The sequence below is a fragment of the Triturus cristatus genome, chromosome 9 (genome assembly GCF_964204655.1).
Source record: "Triturus cristatus chromosome 9, aTriCri1.1, whole genome shotgun sequence".
Taxonomy (NCBI): domain Eukaryota; kingdom Metazoa; phylum Chordata; class Amphibia; order Caudata; family Salamandridae; genus Triturus; species Triturus cristatus.
This window is the reverse complement of record NC_140592.1, coordinates 769,203,798-769,231,640: the sequence shown is the minus strand read 5'-3', so window position 1 is coordinate 769,231,640 and position 27,843 is coordinate 769,203,798. Positions and strand designations below refer to the sequence as shown.

General features: G+C 45.5%; 1 protein-coding gene across 2 annotated transcripts in view; it reads left to right on the top strand.

The window, feature by feature from the left end:
* The window catches only part of ACTR10 (actin related protein 10), a 165,729-nt gene that overhangs the window by 78,449 nt on the left and 59,437 nt on the right, over window positions 1-27,843 (top strand). For both annotated transcript variants that reach the window (XM_085626131.1, XM_085626130.1), the window contains exon 8: window positions 1,786-1,821. In XM_085626131.1, coding sequence (XP_085482257.1) covers window positions 1,786-1,821 — 36 coding nt within the window. The remainder of the gene's footprint in view (window positions 1-1,785; window positions 1,822-27,843) is intronic.

Sequence of the window (27,843 nt, the reverse complement as noted above, 5' to 3'; positions counted from 1 at the left end):
ACGATGGATTTAGGCCCAGATCTCTGTACTGGGGTGAATGTATGACATTGTTCTGCATTCTGTCCATCAATTGTTATTTTTGCATTTGTCACCCCGAGTGGGAAGGGTATGCTCAGACGTGAGTCCCTTGCTCTCCATGCCACTGGAATCAAGCTATCCTGGCTGACGAGGGCTGAAAGCCCGAAACCGGTCCTAGGATGCTTGTTTCCAGTCCAGGGAGGACCTGGCTTGGCAGTTCGGGCTGGACTGTTCCCATGGGGAACAGGGTCAAGACTGATTTGCATATGGCTGGGTTCAAACTGGAATGGCATGGTGAGCAAAAAAACGATGGATTTAGGCCCAGATCTCTGTACTGGGGTGAATGTATGACATTGTTCTGCATTCTGTCCATCAATTGTTATTTTTGCATTTGTCACCCCGAGTGGGAAGGGTATGCTCAGACGTGAGTCCCTTGCTCTCCATGCCACTGGAATCAAGCTATCCTGGCTGACGAGGGCTGAAAGCCCGAAACCGGTCCTAGGATGCTTGTTTCCAGTCCAGGGAGGACCTGGCTTGGCAGTTCGGGCTGGACTGTTCCCATGGGGCACAGGGTCAAGACTGATTTGCATATGGCTGGGTTCAAACTGGAATGGCATGGTGAGCAAAAAAACGATGGATTTAGGCCCAGATCTCTGTACTGGGGTGAATGTATGACATTGTTCTGCATTCTGTCCATCAATTGTTATTTTTGCATTTGTCACCCCGAGTGGGAAGGGTATGCTCAGACGTGAGTCCCTTGCTCTCCATGCCACTGGAATCAAGCTATCCTGGCTGACGAGGGCTGAAAGCCCGAAATCGGTCCTAGGATGCTTGTTTCCAGTCCAGGGAGGACCTGGCTTGGCAGTTCGGGCTGGACTGTTCCCATGGGGCACAGGGTCAAGACTGATTTGCATATGGCTGGGTTCAAACTGGAATGGCATGGTGAGCAAAAAAACGATGGATTTAGGCCCAGATCTCTGTACTGGGGTGAATGTATGACATTGTTCTGCATTCTGTCCATCAATTGTTATTTTTGCATTTGTCACCCCGAGTGGGAAGGGTATGCTCAGACGTGAGTCACTTGCTCTCCATGCCACTGGAATCAAGCTATCCTGGCTGACGAGGGCTGAAAGCCCGAAACCGGTCCTAGGATGCTTGTTTCCAGTCCAGGGAGGACCTGGCTTGGCAGTTCGGGCTGGACTGTTCCCATGGGGCACAGGGTCAAGACTGATTTGCATATGGCTGGGTTCAAACTGGAATGGCATGGTGAGCAAAAAAACGATGGATTTAGGCCCAGATCTCTGTACTGGGGTGAATGTATGACATTGTTCTGCATTCTGTCCATCAATTGTTATTTTTGCATTTGTCACCCCGAGTGGGAAGGGTATGCTCAGACGTGAGTCCCTTGCTCTCCATGCCACTGGAATCAAGCTATCCTGGCTGACGAGGGCTGAAAGCCCGAAACCGGTCCTAGGATGCTTGTTTCCAGTCCAGGGAGGACCTGGCTTGGCAGTTCGGGCTGGACTGTTCCCATGGGGCACAGGGTCAAGACTGATTTGCATATGGCTGGGTTCAAACTGGAATGGCATGGTGAGCTAAAAAACGATGGATTTAGGCCCAGATCTCTGTACTGGGGTGAATGTATGACATTGTTCTGCATTCTGTCCATCAATTGTTATTTTTGCATACTTTTAATGGCATGCATAATTCAGTTGTATTGTGCAAAAAAAAATTCTAATGTTTTTATTTTTGTTTCCAAATCATTAGGTTCTGTTCCAGAAGCCGTCGTTGAAGACATTAAAGGTAAGATGCTTCACTTAAAAAAAATAAAAAGTTTCATTTTACTCTGTATTACTCAGTTCTATTACATTGGTCCTCCCATTGATCAGAGACAGATTAGTGCTATTAGTGTTTGAGCTCCTTGACATATTGGGATTGGGCTCTCTTAAAGTTATGTGTGCATTGGAATCCATGAACTCGCATTTTGGTGTCTGATGTCTGTTGATAACACATGTCCTTGTTATTCTGAATGAGAAAATAAATTAACAGAGTTTCTACTTTGACACTCTTCTATTTAGTACAGTGTATTTTATCAGTCTGTGGAATGTTATTGGTTACTGTATGTAACATCAGGAAAGATTGTTAATGCTTTTTTTTTTTTTTTAAAGAAAACATTTTGTTTGCGGAATTTGTGGCTGTAGATACACATGTTTTGCAAACTCCTGCCGTCTAGTGTTGAGTCTGGATGTGTGCAAGTTGTTTTTCTTCCAAGAAGTCATTGAGTCATGAGGTAAATTGACTCCTTCTCTTGGTGATAATGCGCATGGGCATCTACTCCATTGTTAGATTGTTTTCTTCCTGCCTTCTGGTTCGGATGTGTATTACTGTGTTGCGGTTCGAGACTGCTGATGGAACAGACGCAATTCAGTTTCTGCCCGAGGTGCCACGCTAAATACCTGCAGACCAACCATCACCAGGTCTGCAACCTCTGCTTGTCTGCTGATCACAGGGAAGAGGACTGCGAGGCCTGCTGATCGTTTTGGTCGAAGAAAACCTTACAGGACCAAAGTGCACATCGCAGGGAAATGCAGCAGAGAGAGGTCGATGAAACGCCCAACATCTTCTAACACCAGGTTGTCGAGGAGGAGGAACTTCACAAGGGCTGAGAAGAGGCTTTTTCCACTGATTACTCCGACTCCAACCTTAGAGATTGACCTCCAGATGCAGGAACTTCCAACGGGTCAGCATACCGTGAGTACTGACATCCCCGTCCTGCCAACAAAAAAGGATTCTGTTACGACAGAATAAAAGGCTGCTGGGCCATTACTCCCAGCAAGCTTAGTCCGCGCCGAACATCTGCTCCAGATGCCCGCCCTCTGGCTTGGCACCGAAAGCTCAAACAAAGCCATTGGCTTCCACATCGAGCCGACCTCATCCATCTCCGGCTCCAAAACGACTGTCTTGGCACCGAAGATTTTGAAATCAGGGTTGAAAATCCAGTGAAACCTATCCTCCTCCATAAAATGAAAGAACGACTAGATGCATGCCAGAAAACAGATACTTATGGAGCCTAAAACTTGACGTATAATAACCAAAGCTGTGGTGTCCGCGCCTCCTCCATCAAAGTGCTAACTTTCCTTTGGCGAAGCAATAGACTTGCCGGTACCTGTTAAAAAGAGGAAGACAGACCAGGCTACCAGTCCCTTGCATCCTATACGACGTACACCTCTACCCTACATTCCACCACCTCATTCTCGGGGTGAACCCCCTCCCCCCACATTTCACACCCCAGTGGTTACCGCATTCCTTCACAGGCGGCCATGGGGGGCAGATGATTCTTATGATGCACCACAGCCTCCAGATCACTGACCAGATTGACATTGATCCCCCAGGGGGCATCTGTTCTCTGCCAAACCATTGCCTCCTGATGACATCACATCATATCAGGAGCTCATCAGCAGGGCCGCAGCATACCACCATGTCCCGCTTCATAAAGAGCCTATGGAGGAGGATTTCCTCTTTGAAAACCTATCCAGTATACATAGGTGCGCCCAGTACCTCCCTATGTTAAAAGGTATGATGCTTCGCACTGATAACATCTTCAAAGAGCCTGCGTGAGCACACATTGTCATGCCCAGAGTTGATAAAAAATACAAAGCAGCTCCTTCAGACCCTATCTACTTCCGAGGGCAACTTTCCCCTGATTCACTAGTTGTGTCCGATGCCCATAAGAGGGCCAATTCACAAACCATAGCTGATGCTCCACCTCCTGATAAGTTAATTGATGCTTCAGGAAAGCGAGTAGAGGCACAGTCCGCCAGTGACTGGTGGATTGCTAATATACAAGGCCTATTGGCCAGGTATGATCGTGCCCACTGAGACAAGAAGGAGGAACTCCTCCAGTACCTCCCAGAAGAACATAGGAAAAGGGGACAAGAACTCATAGCGGAGGGCAAAGTCATTTCCAAAAACTCCATTAGGTGTGCCCTAGACTCCGCAGATACAACTGCCAGGGATATTAAGACCAATGTGTTGTTGAGCAGACATGCTTGGCTGTGTATATCTGGCTTCATGCCAAAAGTCCAGCAAAAAAATGTCCCCTTTGACAAGGAGCACGTCTTTGTTCCACAAGTGGACCAAGTGTTAGCGAAGATAAAGGAGGACACACAGGCTGCCAAGTCCATGGGTATACTCCAAACCCAGTGACTCCTTTCACTGCTCTTCATGTAGGGCAGGCTCAAAAGCAGCATCTTCCGATGCCTTTTATCATCCTATCGCTCACAGAGTCACAGCTCTCATTCACTAGGCTATTGCAGGGGCACATATAGGGGTAATAACTTCAAAGATCATGGAAGAGGTGCTTCTTCACATAGTGCAGCACCCACCACAAAACAGTGACTCAGTTCTCCTTCCCCCGATTATTTAACACCTGACGGGGGTTGATTACATCAGTACCTCCCCACTTGGCGATCCATAGCATCAGATCAGTGGGTGTTGGGCATTATCCAACATGGTTATTGTCTGAAACTCATCATCACACCTCCAAACATTTCACCTAGCACTCTCAAACTACATGTGGAACATCAAACACTGCTCAAACAGGAAGTTCAAGCTCTCTTGCTCGAAGGAGGAATAGAACCAGTTCCTCTTTAACATCAGGGGTTAGGTGTATGCTCCCAATACTTTTTTTATCCCCTAAAGGGCAGTTCATTACGGCCCATCTTAAATCTTTAGCCCTTAAATCCTTACGTCCTCTCAGAGCATTTCCATATGGTCACTCTCCAAGACGTGATCCCACTTTTTCAGCAAGGTGACTTTGTCAGCAAAAGACTTAAAGGACGCCTACTTTCACATTCCAATTCATCCAACACATCGCAAAAACCTCAGGTTTGTCATAGCCGGCAAACATTATCAGTTCAAAGTCCTCCCATTCGGAGTGACAACTGAACCCAGAGTGTTCACCAAATGCTTAGCAGGGGTAGCAGCACATCTACGCAGACAAAACATCCTTATTTTCCCATATCCGGACCAATGGCTTCTCAAAGCCGGTACCCTTCCTCTCTGCCATCAACCCACTCAGGTCACTATAGACCTTCTCCATCAACTGGGGTTGACCATCATTATACAAAATTCTCATATTCAACCCTTACAGGGGCAACCGTATTTGGGGCTATCCTTAACACACAACTAGGATTAGCCTATCCCAATGCAACAAGGCTTCAGAATGTCCAAACTCTGCTACCACACTTTCAAACCAATCAATAACTCACAGTCAAAACAGTTATGCGTCTGCTGGGCATGATGGCCTCATGCATTGCCATAGTCCAACATGCACAATTACACATGTGTCTGCTGTAGGAATGTCTAGCACTAAAGTGATCTCTGTCACAGGGTCAGTAACACGATCTAGTGTTGATAGGCATCCTCATTCATTGCTCTCTCCAGTGGTGGAACACACAAAACCTGTTAAAAGTGCGGCTGTTTCCAGACCCTGTTCCACAAATTCTTCGTACAGCAGACACATCCTTCACGGGTTGGAGTGCTCACCTAAAGGATCTCACAGTTCAGGAACGCCAAACACCAGAATCTGCACATAAACTACCTCTAGCTTCAAGCTGTTCACCTAGCATTGAAAGTGACAGGCAAGGTGGTCTTAGTCCGGGCGGACATTATGACAGCCATGTACTATGAACAAAAAAAGGGAGGGGCACATTCTCTACAGTTATCACATCTATCTCAGACCATTTGCCATTGGGCAGTACATCACAACATCCAGCTGTTTGTGGAACATCTCCCGGGAATAGACAACGACTTTGACGACCTTCTCAGCAGGATTCGGCAACAAGTCCACAAGTGGGAACTCTTTCCCCAAGTCCTCAACCCAAGCTTCCACAAGTGGGGGTTTGCACAAATAGAGCTGTTCACAACTGTGGACAACGTAAAATGCGCAAACTCCGCCTCCAGGTTCCCACACCCCCTATCCAGGGGTAATGCTCTATGGATGAATTGGCCAGCGATATTTGCCTATGCATTTCCACCTCTCCCTCTGCTTCCGTTTCAAGTCCTAAAACTCAGGCAGACGTATCTCATTCTAGTAGCTCCCACTTGGGCTCGTCAACCTTGGATCACCACACTACTCAAACTGTCAGTATTTCCACACGAGACGCATCACCTCAACCCAGATCTTCTCTCTCAGAACCATGGAGAAATCAGGCATCCAAACCCAAGGGAACTTAACCTTGCTATTTGGTTCCTCAGGTCATAGCGTATGGTTACCTAAATCTCCGACCTGAACGTATGACCATTCTCAAAGAAGCTTGTAGACCTACAGCTAGAGCATGCTGTGCAGCTTAATGAAAAATATTTGTCTTTTACTGCTGTAATAAGCACACCGATCCATTTAATGCAAAAGTATAAAACATTGTCTGCTACCTTCTGCATTTACAGCTGTGTGGCTTTTCCTTTACTTCAATATGATTACATCTAGCTGCAGTGGCTGCTTATCTCCAAAACAGGCAACAGTTACCTATGTTCAAAATACCAGTTATTAAAGCCTTTATGGAAGGCTATAAAAGAGTGATTCCACCCAGAGTTCCACCTGCACCTACATAGAATCTTAACATTGTTTTCATCTCACTTAGGATCATCAGTGTGCTCCTGACACTAACCTTAGAGTAACCTTTCTTCCAACTACACAGGGATAGGGGGGGTCCTTCGCACCAACCCAAAATTTCTTCCAAAGGTGGTCTCCACGTTCCACCTTAACCAATCAGTTTAGTTGAGTTAACTGTTTTCTTTCTTCAACTAGTCTCACGTGTGGAAAGGGCTCTTCATACACTAGATGTTAAAACCGCTCTAATGTATTACATTGACAGAACCAACGATTTCTGTGCAACCAAACAACTCTTTGTTGCCTTTTTGCCCCCTCACAAAGGAAAGCCCATATCCAAATGTGGCATTTCTTGATGGATTGTAAAATGCATTCAAACCTGTTATGCTTAAGCTAACAGAGCTTTACCTACAACCCTTAGAGCAACTCTACTTCTAAAATAGGGGCTTCCATGGCTTTGCTGGGCAATATCCCAATAGCTGACATATGTAAGGCAGCCACATGGGCTACACTACACACTTTCACTAAGCGTTATTGTGTGGATGTTCTAGCATGCAAACAAGCTAATGTAGGTCAGACAGTGATACGTACACTTTTCCAAGCAACTGCAATACCCACAGGTTAGCCACTGCTTTTGGAGGCCACTGCATTACAGTCTATGCAATGCATGTGTATCTACAGCCGCACATGCCTCAAACGGGTTGTTACTAACTCTGTGAGCATCTGTTCTTGGCATGTAGTGCTGTAGATTGACATGCACCCACCCTCCTTCCAGGACAGCTGTGCCCGTTGCAGTTCCTTTTACCTTCTTCATATGCAGGGACATCTCTTTATTGATACTTCCTCCATTCTCACCGGTCTGCGGGAAAACAATCTAACAAGGGAGTTGTTGCTTAGTGCATCATCACCGAGGGAAGGAGTCACTTTACCTCAATACTCAGACAACTTTGAAGAAACCCAACTTTCACACATCCGGACCCAACACTAGGTGGCAGGAGTATGCAAAGCATGTGAATCTACAGCACTATATGCCAAGAACAGATGCTCACAGGGTAAGTAGCATAAACCTTATTATGCTTCACAAGAGATAGAAATACATCCACCAGTAATACCCCCTGACTACATGCAGCTCATCCCCATAATAATGATCAGCATTTTCAGATTGACAAAATGTAATTAACAGCCGGTTTAAGAGTGTTCAGAGTCCTGATGTTTAGTTGACCCAGGGATTCTAAGCGCTCTCAGTGAGCAAGAGCATTTCAGATTAGACACATTGCTTTTAGATAGCCCACAAGGAGCTGTCAAACAGTAAGAAATGTATTGTTTGTCTCTAGATTATATGAGAGCATTTCCATTGCAAGGACATTCCATAGTATACAGGACCACGCCTGCGCATCATTGTTTTTTGGGTTCGTCTAGAGCAATTTTATTTTTTTCTTTCATGCCAGTATTGTGTATGATGACAGTCTGTTGGCCCCTCCCCAGTCCCTTCCATCCCTGTGGTCAAATGCCCAGAACGGCATGGTTGGGTCTTCTGGGATCGACAGGCCCAATGCCTCCTTTATTTGGCTCAGACTTTCTTTCCAGTATGTTGCTAACATCAGGTAGGACCACCGAATGTGTATAAATGTGCCCTCCAGCCCAATTTCCTTGTATGGATGGAATTTCTTTAGTTTCTGTGGAATTAGTTATCAGTCATACATGATTTTATTACAAGCCTTCATCCCCTGAACGCTGCAAATCAGCCGCGGTGTGTTTGTTCAAATCCTCGTCCATTCTTTGTGTGGCACTCCCCATGGAGTATTGATTCCAATTTCTACATGAAGGGCAATTGTGATTTACTAGCAAAGCTTTTAGTGTTGTGTAGGTCGCTGATGTCAGGCTTTTAGTAGAGTTCTAGGTCGGAAACAGTTTTTCAAAAGGTGTTAGGTCCCTCGTCCCAGGCTTGGTGTCAAATCTGGAAATATCTAAGGGGCTTGTTCTCAGTTTGAAATCTGCCATGGTCACCCTGTCTGGGACTGGGTGAAGGATTTAGTTATGATGTTGTAAAAGAGATCCCTCAACATAGAGCTGTCCCCCTTCCTCCATGTGGCAAATTGAGTTGTGTCCATAGTGGGAGAGATGTCTGGATTGTCTAGGATCGGGGGAGGAGAAGGTCTCCCTTGTAAGGGACTTAGCGATGGAATCCCACAATTCCACGAGTGGACGTAACACGTCTGACACATAGGACACTATTGGTTTAATATTTTTAGGAAGCTACAAAAGGTCCTAAAAAGGGCCTGCCAACTAAATGCATTTCCAAAATTGCCACTGCTTTTTCACTGAGGGACCATTTAGAAGCGATGCAAAGTTGCGCTACCACAAAATATGCTTTAATGTCAGGGAGGCTTAGGCCACCCTATTTCCTGTCGGTTTGGAGGACCTTTCTCGCTACCCTGGTTCTGCTTTTGTGGCATACAAATTGATTGCATACCTTGTGTAAATGATGCATATCTTGCGGGGATTGCCACAGGTAGGGCCTGGAATAAATTCAGTAACCTACAGAGCACATTCATTTTAAAGGCCATTGACGTGACTATCCATGATATGAATAGTGGTCCCCATCTTCTCTGATATTTTTTTTACTTCTCTTATGAGGATGGGGTAGTTTGCCCTGTACAGTCCCTGAAGCACTGGAGTAATCCACTCCTAGATATCGAATGGATTTCTTTGCCCATTTAAAAGAGAAAAGGGTCTCTTTCTGCTCAAACCCATCCTTCTGTATTGATTCTCAGGATTTCTGATTTGTTTAAATATATTTTAAAACCTGATATAGTGCCATAGTGGTGTAGGAGGGGTTGGTTTGCTCTTATGGACTGGGCGGGATCCACCAGTGTCCGTAAAATGTCATCAGAAAACAAATGGATTTTGTGCTGTACTCCCCCAATGCTCATTCCCTTTACTGAGGGGATTTCCTAATCAAGTGGGCAAGGGACTCTATAGAGAGCAAATAGTAGTGGAGGACAGAGGGCACCTGTTTCTTGTCTTGTCAGTGCAAAGCTATCTGTCTTGACTCCTTTGATTAAGAGTCTCGCCCCTGGTTTTTAGTAGCCCGCCCAGGTATATTTTTGGATTGTGGGTCCTATCCCCACAATTTCTAAGACCTCCTGGAGAAAGGCCCACTCCACATGGTCAAACGCTTTCTCTGTGTCAATCATCAGATAAGCAGTGGGGTATCGTGTTTATTTGCTTTCTCAGTGAGGGGTAAGATCCTATGTATATTATCAGATGTTTGGCAGTTTCAAAGCACTGTTGTCTGAACCAGTAAGATTTCCTAGCTGATGTGTCTATGGCCTGTGATAGTATAATCTTTGTTTTGTTCACCCTTACCCTTCCTCCTTGCAGAGGCTCAGCCATAACATTTGACTAAGAATATACTGGGAAGGGAATGTAATGACCTTTTTGTGCTGCAATGAGCAGCAGAAATCCTCATGGTCGCCCTGTATAGCCATCCGATGCTTATGCTTTGTAACTATTCTGTGGGGGCACTGTTTGACTTTGCTAAGAGAGTAGACAAAAACAGTATTTCCTCTATTAGGTCTTTTAGCGCAAATGTTTGTTGGTCCTAATGTACGGTGAAGGCGTCTGGTTTTACCGGGAGGTTGCAATGATGTTAGCTGAGGAGAACAGTTTTTGTCTTTATCTCCTGGGCCCAACTCCCGTGACCCCTCACTTTTTTTCTCTACAACGAGTTGGGCATTTCCTATGTGACTGATTTGAACAAGGTGGTTCCCTTAGTTTTTTGGGTCTGCGTCTAGGCAAATGAGCATACCTCAAGTGAGAGATCATTGTAGACTGCTTGAATTGTGAGAAGGGTCTTTCCATTCCCAGGCTGAAATATGTGAACTCTATATCGAAAGGTATTGGCTAGTGGGAATGTTTCTTCTCCACATTCTCTCACTATAGCAGATATCTCCCGGGCCAAACAGCTCTTTATGAACCATAGCCAGCTAGCTAGGGGAATGATAGTAGTTGAGTAAACCCCTTCTGCGAGATTATGCCATTACCCAAACAGCAACTAATTCCAAGTAGTACTTGATCTGGGTTTTGAGCCCTTGGGAAAGATCACTCCTAGCCAGATTCCGACTAGGGACCGTAAGAACTTTACTTTGCTTTCTCCTGAGCCAATATGATAATTGTTCCATTTTAGTCTGCCTATGTGACGCGTCCCCTGTGTAATCCCTTGAACATTTTGCGGTTTTTTTGTAAATATTATGAACCATTAACAGAAAAGTTTTTAAAACACGTTCTCAAATTGTAAATGCCCTCAATGTTGGACCAAATACGCTTACTCGGACACACACAACATCTGCAATCTGCCTGTTGCCGGAACACAAGGAGCAGGACTGCACAGCCTGCAGCATGTTCAAAAAGACACTTCGGACTAGATGAGACCCGACGATTAGCCCATAATATGGAGATGGCAACGGAAGCAGAATCTCCACAAGAATAGGAAGAGGAACAACAACTTCAATCCTTCAGGGACGAGGGAGAAGGTGGTACAACAGAAGGCGCCATTGTCGCCAGTCCGCACTATGTTAATTCCAATGATTCCAGCCGGCAAGAAGAAGACTCAGCCTTGCTGGTTATGGAAACGACACAAGAACAAAGACCATCTGGGTCAGGCACCAAAATTAGGACAATGACAAGGCCCTTGAATACTCAAGACCAACCCCACATACATAAAGTAAGCGTCCAGCCGTCCAAACATCGCCTTAGTGCTCCATAATCTTCACACCAAAAGCATGCCTCGGAGCAGAGGCAGAACGAGTCACTACTCTATTCCGGTAGAACTGCAGGTCATAGGAACAATCATGGAGTCGACATGCATCAACACTCGGTGCTGAAAAAGCCATCGGCTCCTGCACACAAGACTACACCTGCACCGACAAAACCATCGGAGCTGAGCAAACACACGGGTTTGACACACCATATCAGAGCCAAAAAAACACATGGACTCCGAAGAAGGTATCGGAGTACAGCCACAGTTTGACTCCAAAAAAGGCTACGACATCCACCGCTATGACTCTGAGACAGCATACCTCTAGTGATGCAAAGAAAAAGCACATTGAAAAGGACATACCAGCTAAAAAACCTGTTACATCCAACTCTGTAGGCAATGTGTTCGAGAACCTACAAGAGATATGAAACAAGCATTTACAATGCAATGGTCTCGGCAATATTATAGGTAGAGCTATTGGTATTGCTCATTATTTTTTTATCAGATGGGTATAATGGCATCCAGTACCCCACAACTTCAAGCGTTTTGTGGAGGGGCGCCCTCGCAGCGCACACGAGAGGTGAACAAATGAACGACATCCCCAATGGGGTAGACACCGGGGCAGCTACTGGAAGTCTGCAGGCCGGGGAAAGGGTAACTGGGGGAAACGAAGGGGACAGAAAGAGAAAAAAAGGCACAGAATCACGGGGACAGCAGAAAAAAGGCACAGAATCACGGGGGCAGCGAAGGGGACAGAAGGAGAAAAAAAGGCACAGAATCACGGGGGCAGCGAAGGGGACAGGAGAAAAAAGGCACAGAATCACGGGGGCAGCAAAGGGGACAGCAGGAGAAAAAAGGCACAATATTTACATTACACATTCGGGCACGGGAGATTAAAAGTTGCAATGTCCACAGCTAAGAAGGCCCGATCTGGTCTATTGTGCCTTAGAAATGAGAGACGAGTCACGGTTTTGTCACCAGTGCTTAGTGCGTTAATGAAACACGAGTCCAGGGAACCAGGGTAACCACAGGAGCAAACACAGGTGCTGCCGGGGCAGTGATTATCGGGCTCGGGCAGGAGGGGCGGGCCAAGCTGCATACATTACGGCTCTGATGGGCAAAGGTGTGCAGTTCCCTTTGTGGGTCATGGCAAATCTTTTTAGGGAAAACCAAAGGAAATGATGGACGGAGTGTTGAACATTGCAAGCACTCACCCCCAGTCAACTGATCTGGGTTTAATCCATCACCGTTCTTTAGCCCACTCTGCCACCCCAGTTCAGACATGGCTATATGCAAATCAGTCTGACCCTGTGCCTCATGGGAACAGTCCACCCGAACTACCAAGCCATGTCTTCCCTGGACCGGAAACAAGCTTCCTAGGACCGGTTTCTGGCATTTCAGCCGGGCTTGCTTGAATCCAGTGGCAAAGTGAGCAAGGGGCTCACGTCTGAGCATACCCTGCCAACTTATGGCGAACAAAGCAAAAACCAAAGGAAATGATGTTCAACACTCCGTCCATCATTTCCTTTGGTTTTTGCTTAGTTCGCCATAAGTTGGCAGGGTATGCTCAGACGTGAGTCCCTTGCTCACTTTGCCACTGGATTCAATCAAGCCTGGCTGAAGATGGCTGAAATGCCAGAAACCGGTCCTAGGAAGCTTGTTTACGGTCCAGGGAAGACATGGCTTGGCAGTTCGGGCTGGACTGTTCCCATGAGGCACAGGTTCAGACTGATTTGCATATGGCCATGTCTGAACTGGGGTGGCAGAGTGGGCTAAAGAACGGTGATGGATTAAACCCAGATCAGTTGACTGGGGGTGAGTGCTTGCAATGTTCAACACTCCGTCCATCATTTCCTTTGGTTTTTGCTTAAATCTTTTTAGGGACCTGAACGTTGAGGCCACAGCCCAGAGACTCCTTGCATCTGTTCCTCTGACTCCTGCGCCCTCCGCACCAATGGTGCCCACTTAACATTCCGCTCAGGGGAGACTCATTTACATTGCGAAAGTATTGGAGCGCTTTACATGCGCGCCGGTTACGTTGCACATTCAGGCACGAGGGGATTAAGTGATTTACCCAGGATCACAAGACGTGGACGCGACCCCGAGGGTCGAACACTGGTTTCCAGCACCAAAATCGGCAGTGTAGCCGACGGACCGCATCCGCTTCCCCGAAAATACTCAAAAGAAATGAGGATTTAGGAAGAGTATAAAACGAACATACCACCAGCGCTCGCCCGCTCCCCTCCAAACACCCGCTCCTCGGACAGGAGACGAGCGCCAGAGACCTAAAACACAAAACAAATTAAGTGCGGACACGAAAGTCACCAGGAAGGAACAGAACCAATAAAAACCAACGCTGCACAAAGACAATACTTACAGAAAAGAAACACAACTTGCAGAGTCACGAGTAAGACCAAAACACCCACACCGCCGCCTTTCTCCGAGGCGAAGCAGAAATGCCTCGGAGAAACGTAGCGGCGGTTTCAGATTCGGGGGCGTGTTTCTTTTTCTCTCTTCTTGCCATTGGCTGGAGGAGAGAAAAACACGCCTAAAAAAGGGCGTGGCTAAAAAGTGGAAAGAAGAGCATGGAACACGCCCCCGAATCTGAAAAAGACGGAGCCTATTTGGAGGGACGGCTCTCTCCTCCAATGGCTGGCCTCCGTTTAGGAAGCCAGCCAATGGAGGAGAGGCAAAAAGAGAGGCGGGCTAAATAGCCACTCTAAGAAACATAAGATCTCCGGACTTCCGGTTCTGCCTTCGGCAGACCGGACGGTCCCTCGACCTAAAAAGGAAGAAACTAGAAAGGAAGTTCTGCCAGAAAAGTCACAAAAGAGGAAAAGGCTGGATACTGATCTACAGTAGCCAATTCCAAAAAAGACAATCACAGAGCATAAGGCCACAAGCCCTATGCCACTGGATGTGAGTACATCTTCACAGCCTATATCACCACCCTTCCACACACTCAACTGAGGAAGGTGTAGGGAGTCAAGCTTACTATACTCCTAATGATTCAGACTCCCAAGGCCATCCCCCATATAGCCCAGAACCATGGGATGACTGACCTAGTGCTACCAGACACTGAACTCCCAATACCACCTAAAGCATCTCCCGTAGACGATACCTCATCATACCACCGTGTTATTCAAAGAGCAGGTGAATGCCACAAGGTCAAAATGCACACCACAGAGGAGGAAACAGACTTCTTAGTATAAACACTCTCAAAAACAGTACAATATCTCCCATTGATAGGGTCTGTGCTAAACATCTCAACAGAAATTGTTGAAGAACCTGTTAAGACCAGAGTCCTTACTCCACATATAGAGAGAAAGTACAAACCGTCACCCAACGACCCTCTTTACTTTACGCGACATCCAACAGGGGATTCCTTGGTAGTAACAACAGCTAGAATGAAAACAGCTACTCAAGCCTCTGGAGATGTGCCACCTCCAGATCAGGAGAGTAGGTGTATTGCTGCAGCAGGAAAGAGTGTAGCAACTGGACATGTCAATCTCTTGCTAACTCAGTGGGCTTGAGGGCTGACTTTCACCTTAACCTGCTAAACTTTGCCTGTGATTTCGAGGGCTCCGCCGCGATTTTTAGAATTGTGGTGCATGCCTGATTTTATATTATTTTAACAGCGTTATTTGCACATTTTAAATTAAACTTTACCGGCAACCTAGTATTTGTCCTTTCGCTGGTCCCGCTGCGATTCTCTGAATTGTGGTGTATGCTGCACTGTGAATCTTTTTTATTGCGTTGTTTGCACACTCTGTATCATAATTGAATTTGAATTGGGGCAAATCTTTCCTTCCCTGTTTGCGCAGTGAGAGCTCTCCCTCACTTCCGGCGGCACAGAGCTAGGCGCCATTTTGTTTTGTAGGCGCTTTAGTCTCCAGCCCACCGGCACTATTTCAATGCACGCTGCGCGTTCGAGGGCTGACTTTCACCTTAACCTGCTAAACTTTGCCTGTGTTTTCGAGGGCTCCGCCGCGATTTTTAGAATTGTGGTGCATGCCTGATTTAATATTATTTTAACAGCGTTATTTGCACATTTTAAATTAAACTTTACCGGCAACCTTGTATTTGTCCTTTCGCTGGTCCCGCCGCGATTCTCTGAATTGTGGTGTATGCTGCACTGTGAATCTTTTTTATTGCGTTGTTTGCACACTCTGTATCATAATTGAATTTGAATTGGGGCAAATCTTTCCTTCCGTATTTGCGCAGTGAGAGCTCTCCCTCACTTCCGGCGGCACAGAGCTAGGCGCCATTTTGTTTTGTAGGCGCTCTAGTCTCCAGCCCACCGACACCATTTCAATGAACGCTGCGCGTTCGCGCAGCGGGCGCGCCGAAGGCGCGCCTAAGGCAAGCCCGTCTGCGCCCGTCAGCGGCAAGTCTGGGGCCGGGGCCAGTCATGCTGCCCATTTTGGGGCCTTTGGCTCTCGTCTCCCTCCTTACTCTAGTGAGCGGCTCAAACAGCTTTGTGTTTTATGTTGTAACTCTCTGATTTCTCCCAACTTCCACGGGGCACGAGACTTTGTCTGTGGGGCTTGTGGCTTTCGGCTCGAGCGGGGTGCTACAGATGCCACTACAACGGGCAGTGCCTCTGTCATATCGGCGGTGTTGCTCAACGTTCGCTCTTTGAAAAAGCATCACATTGAGGTGTTCGAGCTCCTTGATGATAAATCTCTCGACTTTCTCTTTGTTACGGAGACGTGGCTCGACACCTCCTCTGATCCGATTATCTCCATGGCTATCCCGTCTGGTTATAAAATCAGCAGGTTAGACCGGATAACAGGGAGAGGCGGGGGGCTGGCTGTTATTTTCAAAGAGAGGTGGGAGCTGGCCAAGTGTTCTCTTAGTACGTGGGGCGGCTGTGAAGCACTTGATTTCACTATTCGCTGCTCTGCCCACTTTTTTCTGGGCGGCTCGCTGATTTATCGCCTGCCGGGAGTGGCGCATACCTTCGTTCAGGCCTGTGTGGAGGCGGTCTCTTCGAGAGCCTTGCAGTTTTCCCATTATCTGCTTTTAGGCGACCTCAATATCCATCTTGACCTGGAAAACTCAAGGGACACATGTGAGCTCCTGGATATTTGCCAGTCTGCTCTTCTCTCACAATGGGTCGACCAGCCGACTCACATTGGGGGTCACATTCTCGATCCTATCTTTTCCAACTTCCCTCTCTCCATCAAAGCCCCGCTTCCGGTCCCCTGGTCTGATCACTGCTTAATTGGTTTCTCTTGGGCAGTATCTTCTGCCAGTACTAGACCTGTCATCGGTCACAAACCGGCGTTCAAGAAGGTCGACCCTACCCTCTTTGCGAGGACGCTGGAGGCCAATAGGCCAATTTTGCCACAAGATCTGGATCGGTGTCTTGCCTTTTCTAACTGGCTCCAAGACTCTTTGGCGTTAATCGCCACTCCGACCTCGGCTAGACAGACTAGGGATTCGCCTTCCAAACCTTGGTTTACGGAAGACCTTCATCATCTTAAGCAGGGTTGCAAGAAATTGGAGCGCTCTTGGCGGCTCAGCAACTACTGCTCGGTAGCTAAGGCTAAGCTCAGGCAGGGCCAAAAAATTTACTATGAAGCTATTTCATCGGCAAAAAAGGCCTTCTTTGCCATCCGGATTGCCCAGGCCCAGAACAACTCCAAGGAGATTTTCTCAATCGTTCAGAGCTTTATGTCCCCTGTAGCGCAGAGCAGTATCCTACCGGTGACAGTCGATTGGTGCGAGACACTTTCCATATTCTTCCGGGATAAGATTTTAAAGATACAGGGCAGTTTCCCTCGCCCGGCTGTGTCTGATGGGCCCACAGTCCCTCTGGACTCTTCGACCACCGCCCCTGGTGCACTGTCTTCCGAGTATTCTCTGTCTAACTTCTCTCAGGTGGATTTGTCCTGCACTCTAAGAATTCTGCAGGGCCTGAAGTCCGGCTCTCCGGACGATCCGTGCGCGGCCAGACTTCTGGCCTCTGTGGCAGAGACGGTGAATGGGGAAGTCAATCACATCATTAATCTGTCCTTGCAGGAGGCCAGGTTCCTTTGTTGTTGGAAGCAGGCCAAAGTCCTTCCCCTGTTGAAGAAGCCTACTCTTGACCCATCGACTCCGGGGAACTACAGGCCTATCTCTCTTCTCCCTAGCCTGTCGAAGGTATGTGAGAAAATAGTTAACAGACAGTTGTCGGAGTTTGTTGAGGGGGCGGGACTTCTTCACCCAGCTCAATCTGGCTTCCGCCCTTCCTTCAGCACGGAAGGTGCTCTTGTGGAAGTTTTGGAGGCAATTCGGGAGTGTCTCGACGCCGGTGGAAGGGCAGCCCTTGTGCTGCTCGATCTGTCGGCGGCCTTTGACACTGTCCCCCACTCACTGCTGTTGCGTAGACTGTCGGAGATTGGGGTCTCCAACCTCGCCTGGGGTTGGATTAAATCCTTCTTGGAAGGTCGGTTCCAGCAAGTCTGGATACCTCCATTGGCCTCATCACCTCTTCAAGTGAGCACGGGGGTTACTCAGGGGTCCTCCCTCAGCCCCCTTTTGTTTAATATCTACCTCACTCCCCTGGTGGCTCAAGCGGAGGGGCTGGGGGCTAAGGTCATTGCTTATACAGATGACACACAACTTCTGTTTACTTGGGAGAAGCAGGGGGCCTCGGTTGACCTTGTGCAGAGGTGTCTTTCCTCGGTTTTTAAGTGGCTGGCAGCGGCCCAATTAAAGTGTAACGAGGATAAATCCGAGGTTCTTATGTTTGGCGACTTCCCCCTCGGGTTCAGAGAGGCTATCTGGCCTCCGGAATTTCCTCTGCCTGCCTCCACGAGTCATACCGTGAAGAATCTGGGGGTCTATTTTGATTGCAATCTCTCCTTTGCTAGTCAGGTTAAGCGTCTTACAGGGTGTTGTTTCGGCCTCCTCAGAATTCTGAGAAGATTCCTTCCGCTGCTCCCTCAAGCGGCTAGGGAATCGGTGGTTCGGGCATTGATCCTGTCTCAACTTGACTATGCTAATGCTCTTTATGCTGGGATCCCAGCTTACGCTCTTAACAAACTTCAGGTGACCCAGAATGCGGCGGCCCGCATTTTGGGTGGCCTGGCTCCCAGGCAGAGCGTCCATGATTACCGCTCCCTTCATTGGTTACCGGTTAAGGCAATTGTGACATTTAAAGCTCTCACTATAGCCCATCGCGCTTTACATGGGCAAGGCCCCGGCTACTTGCAGAAACGCTTCTCGTTTTACGTGCCGGGGAGATCTTTACGTTCCTCATCCCTCAGGCTGATGAATATTCCTGGATTCCATCGTCATCGGCTAGGGGGCGTCTCTTTGGTTGTGCTCGCAGGACGCGCTAAGAATGCGCTCCCCTTGTCGCTTCGCACTGTTGATGACCTTGGCGCTTTTAAGAAATTGTTAAAGACACATCTCTTTTCTTAAAGTTTGGTTATAGTTTGTCTCCCTTGGGCCGCACCGGGACACTCCTTGGAGTATCTGCGCGTGTAAGAAATGCAGATAACATAACATAACTCCTGTCCAGATGCAACAGGGCAACATTGGATGAGATGGAAGATATTATTGAACATCTCCCTGAACTGTAGGAAACAAAGGGGAGAAGACTTAGTTGCAGTGGGTAGACAAGTGTCTAATGCAAGCATAAGTTGTGCTCTAGACATTGCAGACATGGCTGCAAGAGGAATACATTTGTCGAATCTACTATGCAGACATGCATGGTTATGCATCTCTGCTTTTAAAAAGGAGGTGCAGCAACATTTACTTAATATTCCATTTCGTGGGGAACACCTATTTGGACTGCAGGTAGACTTCTAACTAGAGAAAATTAAGAAAGACACGGAGACTGCTAAATCTATGGGAGCCTTGCAGTCTGCAACACCAAAGCAACAATCATTTCGGAGGTATCCGGGAAGAGATCTTCCAAAATCACCACTCCTGACACCAAATCTTATCAAAAGCAGTAGCAGCAATACCATCAACAAGCTGGGAAAAGCTATTCTAGGGAAGGATTCAAGCCACAAGGAAAAGGTATAGGAGTGACCGCAAGGGGATCCTCTACCTCTAAGCAGTGACTTACCTTCTATTCCCTCGATCATACAACTCGTCAGGTGGAAGGATACAACAGTTCCACCAGTTGTGGTCAGAAGTAACATAAGACTGGCAGGTGCTTGACATTATCCGAGCTGGATATTGCCTAGCACTAAAAAGCCACCCACCAAATATTCCTCCTTGCAAACAAATCCTCAACCCTCAGCTTGCACACCATCTAAAAAAAGAAGTAAAAGCTCTGCTGCAAAAGGGGGCCATTGAGCGTGTACCACATAGACACAAAGGCCTGTACCACATAGACACCAAGGCAAGAGGGTGTACTCCCTATACTTTTTTAAACACAAAAAAGATGGGACGCTACGACTAATATTGGATCTATGACCACACAACCTACACATCTTATCAGAACACTTCCACATGGACACTACAAGATGTGATATCACTACTACAAAAAGGGCGATTTCATGACGGCACTAGATCTGAAGGACGTATATTTTCATATACCAATTCTCCCTGTCTGGTGGCTTAGTGGAAAAATGCATCCACTGTAGGCGCCTGTGTTCGACCTCATGGTCGCAGGTTCAAATCCTGATAGGTCCACTCAGCTCTTCATACGTCTGAGGTCAATACAATTAGTATCATTGAGTCAGGTAACAATTAACATCTGTTATTCAGCACCAAGATACCCTTGGCTGAACGTGCGCTTTATAAATACATGTTATGTTATGTTCTCTCTGGTTTGTGGTAAATAGTCGTCATTGCCAGTTCAAAGTATTACCTTTCGGGATGACAACAACCCCAAGGGTTTTCACAAAATGTCTAGCTGTGGTAGCAGCCCATTTAAGGAGAGAAGATTTATGTATTCCCATACCTAGATGATTGGCTGATCAAGCGTTCATGCAAACAGAGGTGCTCCATCAGTCTGCTATGCAAACTGGGATTCCCAATGAATGCTACAGAATCCCACTTACAACCTCTTCAGATACAGCCATATTTGGGAGCAATACTCAATTTGATGTCAGTAAAAGCTTACCCCAATTCCCAAAGGGTTCTCAATCTCCAGAACCAACTGCCTCTTTTTTCAGCCACATCATTACCTAACAGTCAGGGCAGTGATGCACCTTCCTGGCATAAGGGCCTCTTGTAGAGCAATAGTCCCACATGCCAGACTAACCATGCGCTCATTACAAGAGTGTCTTATTGGTCAGAAGCAGAAGGCAATTTGGAGGATCTAGTGTTGGTTTCACCCAGGGTCCATCAATCTTTAAAGTGGTGGAACGCACACGACGCCCTGAAGGGCAGATCTTTCATGGACCCAATTTCGCAAGTGACTTTAACAACAGACGCATCACTCATGAGATGGGGAACACACATGGAGGACATCACAGTACAGGGACAGTGGACTGTTCACCAACAAATATTCCACATCAATTTTCTAGAGCTCATCCGTACAGATGGCTCTCAAGTCTTTCCGCCCCAATACAGCAGGGAAGAATGTTCTTCTGTGCACAGACAATATGACTGCAGTGTATTCCATTCAGAAACAAGGAGGGACGCATTCACTTCAGTTGTCTCAAATAGCACAGGCCATTCGGCCATTCCTCATCACATCCACCTCCTAGCGGAATATCTTCCAGGGGTGGATAATTTAATTATACTAAGCAGGATGCAGTAACAAGTCTTCGAATGGAAACTCCAATCACAAGTTCTATACAAGTACTTTCCGCATAGGGGGAACACCAGAAATTGACTTATTCGCCACCAAATAAAACACAAAATGCCTTAGCTGCGCTTCCAGGCACCTGCATCAACAGTCCAGGGGCAATACTCAGTGGATGAACTGGTCAGAGATATTTGCATATGCTTTTCCTTCTCTCCCACTCATTCCATATCTGGCCGGAAACTCAGACAAACATCACTCAAGATGATTATTGTAGCGACAACCTGGGAGCGACAACGCTGGTTGATGACACAATCGGAGTTGTCCTTAATACATCAGAAGAAGCTTCCCAACATGCCAGATCTTCTCGGTCACAGCAAGGGCAGAGTCAGGCACCCAGACCTCAGACAACTCCACCTAGCCATTTGGCTCCTGAAGTCATAGAGTTTGGATATTTACAACTGCCTCCAGAATGCATGGACATTCTTGAGGCCAGGCAGGCAACAAGAAGAGAATATTATGCAGCCAAGTGAAAACGTTTTGCACAAAAAGAGCATGTCGTGCAGCCAAGTGAAAACATTTTGCACATTATTGTGTTGCTCAAGATATAGACCCTTGCGCACCTACAGTGCAACAGCTCGTGTGCTACTTGCTACATCTACAAAAGACACATTCGGCATGCACTTCCATAAAGACTGCAGCTATCGTAAACATCAGTCATCTTTTCAAATACCAGCAATCAAAGCTTTTATGGAGGGTTTAAAGAGGGTGATTTCCCCCCCCCCCCCCCCCATGTACACCTCCAGTACCACCAAGGAACTTAAATGTTGTGTTTACCACGACTATTGTCCACAACTTTTGAACCACTGTGTTGTACAGCTTCTACTTCCTCAGTAGGAACTGTGCGTTTGTTGGACAACCGACTGATTCTATGTTGGCCTATAGTCCTCTTAGCTGACAGTGCCACCATAAGTACCCTTAAACCTGGGACAGTAACAAATGGATTGGGCAACCTAGGAACACAAACCCTGATCACCCCCCCCATGAATCGTGGTTACAGATCTAGAACCTTTTTGCTCAGTCATTCATGCATACTTATAGAGATGCACCAGAAATACACACAGAGGCTTTTATTGAACCATTGTGATTCTTGTGTAAAATATATGCGGTGCAATGGTAAATAGACAGAAATAGATGAAAGTGACTAGCAATATGAGAACAGTGAAAAGGATAAACAATTCACCCATTGTGCTAAAGCTGTATATTTATATTCTGGCATATAAGTATGGTGTATAGTGTACTACTGTGCACTCCCTAACCTGGTTACCTAGGACAGGTGATCAGCCAAAATCTTTTCCTGAATGATCTAACTCCCCATTACCTGTAGGTGAATGTGTTCATGTCCCCGTCTTGGTCACAAGTTGGACATCCCTCCTCACAGAGGGCAAACGGGAATCAGCTGGGCTGAGACTCCAACAACCCGCAACCTTGCAGTGACAGCAGAGTGCGCCTCTGGTTTGAACACGGATATATATATATATATATATATATATATATATATATATATATATATATATATATATATATATATTAAAAAACCATAGGTTTCACACATGTTATAGTTAGGTGGATATTTCACTCGTAAAATACCAATGAAATTCCCCCGTTATAGTTAGTTGAGATAACTATAACTCGCGCGCCTGCAATCCTCTGCTCATGACGTCACATATTACATCATTCATGACATGGTCAGTGGCATCACTCATGACATCATCCTTGTGATAGAGTGGCGGTCGCGCGAGTTATAGTTATCTCAACTAACTATAACAGGGGAATTTCATTGGTTTTTTACGAGTGAAATATCCACCTAACTATAACATGTGTGAAACCTATGGTTTTTTAAGTGAATTTGCAAGGTTTTTTAAATGCTAATTCCTAACTATAACCCCCGCGTTTTAAAAAAAAAAATTAATTTTTTTTTTCTGCCTTCGGGGTCCTTCAGGGACCCCCTGACCAAAGCTAGGGGGTCAGGAACTCCCTACCCTGCCCCCTTTTCACGTTCGCCACCTTCCTTTTCCACTCTCGCACTGAAAACAAACAAAATGGCGGCCGACACTTCCTGATTTCGACCGATTCGAACGTTGACTGACATGTAACAACCAATCAGAATTACGCTCGCGCACGTTAGGGTGCGCGCACGGTGCACGGCTATAGATATGTATGTGCTTTTTAATGCAATTTTCTCTGGAACTACTGAACAGATTGACTCCATATATGCAAAAGGCACATCCCCGACCTGAGGACTACCTCTCTGCCAAATTTCAAGTAATTCTGTTCAGCCGTTCGGGCTGTACCTTCGACTAAAGGTCCTATGGGAAAATGCATGGGGAAAACGCGTTTTGGAACCCCCCTTTTTTCTCGGCCCCCGCTTGACGAATCCCTCCCCCGAGACTTTCAGGGTAGGAGCTGAGCGGAGCGCCCCATTAGTTTTGAAAATTTCGCGAAGATTCGTCAACCGGCGCCAAAGTTATTTAAAATAGAATTTTTAGATTTCCTATGGAAACACAGTCCTAACCATAACTATCTACTGGCGACCGCCAGTAGATTATATATATATATATATATATATATATTTACTGAAAAAACCATAGGTTTCACACATGTTATAGTTAGCGGAAATTTTACTGATAAAAAACCAGTGAAATTGCCCCGTTATAGTTAGTGCTGGCAACTATAACTCACGCGACCGCAATCCTCTGCTGATGCTAATACTGTATTTAGACACTTATTTGCCCATGTCTTCTTCCATACATTTTTAGCTATACATATATTACAAATATTTTTTTTTCATAAAGACACATATGTCATCAGCAGAAGATTGCGGTCGCGTGAGTTATAGTTGCCAGCACTAACTATAACGGGGCAATTTCACTGGTTTTTTATCAGTAAAATTTCCGCTAACTATAACATGTGTGAAACCTATGGTTTTTTCAGTGAATTTGCAAGGTTTTTTAAATGCTAATTCCTAACTATAACGTGTGTGAAACCTATGGTTTTTTCAGTGAATTTGTACGGTTTTTTAAATGCTAAGTTACTTTACGCCATTCGAGGCGTGCGCGCCCACTTAACGCAGTTCGTTCCGTGCACGGTTTTTATCAACTTTAATAAGCCCTGTACATTTGGTGGCCTTCGGCCACCAAAAGCACAGGGGGTGGGGTCAATGTGGATAGTGTTTTTTTTATTTCGATTTTATAATTTCATGTTGCCAAAATTTAGTTTTTTTTACCTATTAATAAGCCCTGTACATTTGCACAGGGGGTGGGGTAAGTGTGGATAGTGTTTTTTTTTTTTTTTTTTTTACCGTACGCTTACGGTAAGCGTACGGTAAGCGTACTCGGCGAAATTGCCGAAAAAAAAATAAAACCGTTTTTGCTCTTGGGGGATGTTTGGGGACTCCCTCAACATGACTATGTGGGAGGGAGTTGTCAAAACAGCCCCGTAACATGTTTTTGGCCATCTTGTTTGATAAACAACACTCAGTGCGAGAGACAAAATGGCGGCCGCCGCTTCCTGGTTTCGGCCGATTCGAATGTTTACTAAGATCTAAGAGCCAATCAGAATCGCGCTCGCGCACGCCACCGTACGCTTACGGTAAGCGTACGGTAAGCGTACCGTAAGCGGGCTCAGATATATATATTGATTTATCGACCGGCGCCAAAGTTATTCAAAATAGAATGTTGAGGTTTTCCTATGGAAAAGGGGTCCTAACTATAACTACCTAGGTAATATATATATATATATATATATATATATGTGTGTGTGTATATATATATATATATTTATATATATATATGTGTGTGTGTATATTACCTACTGGCGGTCGCCAGTAGGTAGTTATAGTTAGGACCACGTTTCCATAGGAAATCCGCAACATTCTATTTTGAATAACTTTGGCGCCGGTCGACGAATCCTCGCGAATTGCGTACGGTAAAAATTTAAAAAAAAATAAATAAATAATCCACATTTTCCCCACCCCGTGTGCAAATGGTGCCCGAAGGGCAAAATTTGTGCATGGCCTATTACAGATTTAAAATTAACAAAGAATACATTTCAAAAAGATGCGCATAATATGTCCCCCATGTGCGAACGGTGCGCGAAGCGCATCGTGCGTACATGGCCCATCCCGCATAATGTGGGCACGCGGTGCGCGCAGCGCACCGCGTGACCACCGTGCGTGCACGGTACTAACTGCGTAAAGTGGGCGCGTGCTCACTGTGCGCGCACGGTGCGCGAAGCGCACCGTGCGCGCACGGAACGAACTGCGTTAACTGGGCGCGCAACGCCACGAATGGCGTAAAGTAACTTAGCATTTAAAAAACCGTACAAATTCACTGAAAAAACCATAGGTTTCACACACGTTATAGTTAGGAATTAGCATTCAAAAAACCTTGCAAATTCACTGAAAAAACCATAGGTTTCACACATGTTATAGTTAGCTGTACATTTCACTCGTAAAAAACCAATGAAATTGCCCCGTTATAGTTAGTGCAGGCAACTATAACTCACGCGACCGCAATCTTCTGCTGATGACATATGTGTCTTTATGAAAAAAAAATATTTGTAATATATGTATAGCTAAAATTTAATGGAAGAAGACATGGGCAAATAAGTGTCTAAATACAGTATTAGCATCAGCAGAGGATTGCGGTCGCGTGAGTTATAGCCTGCACTAACTATAACGGGGCAATTTCATTGGTTTTTTACGAGTGAAATGTACAGCTAACTATAACATGTGTGAAACCTATGGTTTTTTCAGTGAATATATATATATATATATATATATATATATATATATATATATATATATATATATATATAGTTCATAATCACACTTGTCTCTGGAAAAACTTATAGGCTTTGCGGGTCTTAGTTTTGTCTTCTTGTTTGATTAGTCTTTCCTTTCTGGATATATATATATATATCCACAAAGGAAAGACTAACCAAACAAGAAGACAAAATTAAGAGCCGCAAAGCCTATAAGTTTTTCCAGAGACAAGTGTGATTATGAACACGGTCATATTTTCACCTTTGCTTGTAAATATGAAAATGCTAAGAAAGTGAAATTTAACACCAAACCATCAAATGTGACAACAACCCCAATACAGCATTCAAATATTGGTGAGAATGAAAAGTCCACAGTGCTGGATGGGGATTCTCTCACAAGTGATTTATCATCCGAGAGTGGGAGTACGAGCAGTATGGGGGAATTTGGACAGACAAGAATCTTAGATTTAGGTGAAGAGGTTGATTTTTTAGCATTCGACCGTTGCCAAACTCTAAGACGAGAAATCAAAAGAGGAAAACAAAGCCAGAAAAAACGCAAGAAGGAGGGAAAGGCGTAGAAAACGGAAACCTAAAACCGAGAAAAACATACTGGGGCAGAACATAATGGCAGATGACAATACCATTATCAACCTCTCCACGTTGGTACTATCAGTGGCGGAGAAACAATTACTGTCATTGGGTCTATCTTTCTGTGCTATGAGTGATTTTAATTATGCACATACGAGGGTTGATATTTTTTGTTTTATCCGCAAGTTGAAACTACAAACGTTTTTTGCGATTAAGAAAGGACTGAAGGAGACGCAATCACGCAACATTGTGATTAGCAAATCTAGCATAGAATTGAAAGCATCAGATGTGCCTACCTTACTCGCTTTACATGATCTCAGCAGCTATGAGAACGTGGTGGAACAAGATGTTGCTGAGGAACCGTACACGCAAGCAAGGTTGCTAAAAGCCAATATAAAACAACGAGAAGCGGGTATGAGTCCGTTTAAACCAAAGTCCAATTTTATTTCTGCCATGCCGAAGGATGCAATCGATATTTTTCATGAAGTCGTCACAGAAGACATAAAAAAGTTACATCATCAAACAAAACCTAGGAAACGCTACAAAAATAATTGTGAAATACAATACACTAAATTGATAAAGAAATTAAGCAGCAATCATGAGATAGTTGTCGCCAAATCAGACAAAGGCGGAAACATAGTGATCTGGCCACAGAAAGATTACCTATTGGAAGCACGCAGACACTTGGATGATCAAGTTTGTTACGCGAAAACTAATCATAAGCAATATAATCTGACTAAAGACAATTTGAAAAATAACCTTCTGGAGTGGAAACGAGAGGAAGTAATTTCTCCGGAAGAGTACCGTTTTGTGAATGTTGAACATCCTGTGTTACCAAGACTAAATTTTATCCCAAAAGTCCACAAAAAACCCACACCCATTCCGGGTAGGCCCATTATATCGCCCATCAACAGTGTGGGGGAGAAAGCAATGCAATATGTGGATTTCTTTCTGCAGGATTTCGTAAAACAACTGCCAACATACGTTAAAGATACTGGCGATTTCCTTAAGAAAGTGCAAAGCATACAATGGGCGGATGATTTGATGTTCATTACTTTGGACATCGAATCATTATATACCAGTATAGAGCATGCGACTGGGATAAATGCCTGTAGATTGCTATAATCACACTAAGATGCTTGTAAGCTTAGTTTCATGGTGTTTGCACAACAACTATTTCACATTTGGGAATGATGTGTATTCACAAAAGAGAGGTGTAGCTTGCATGTCGGATGGTGGGAGGAGCAGGTCCTCAAAAGCACACACTGTGCCAAATTCACTGAACATGCTTTGTATTGGTTGAGATACATCAATGATGTTTTTATTGTGTGGCGAGGGGATGAT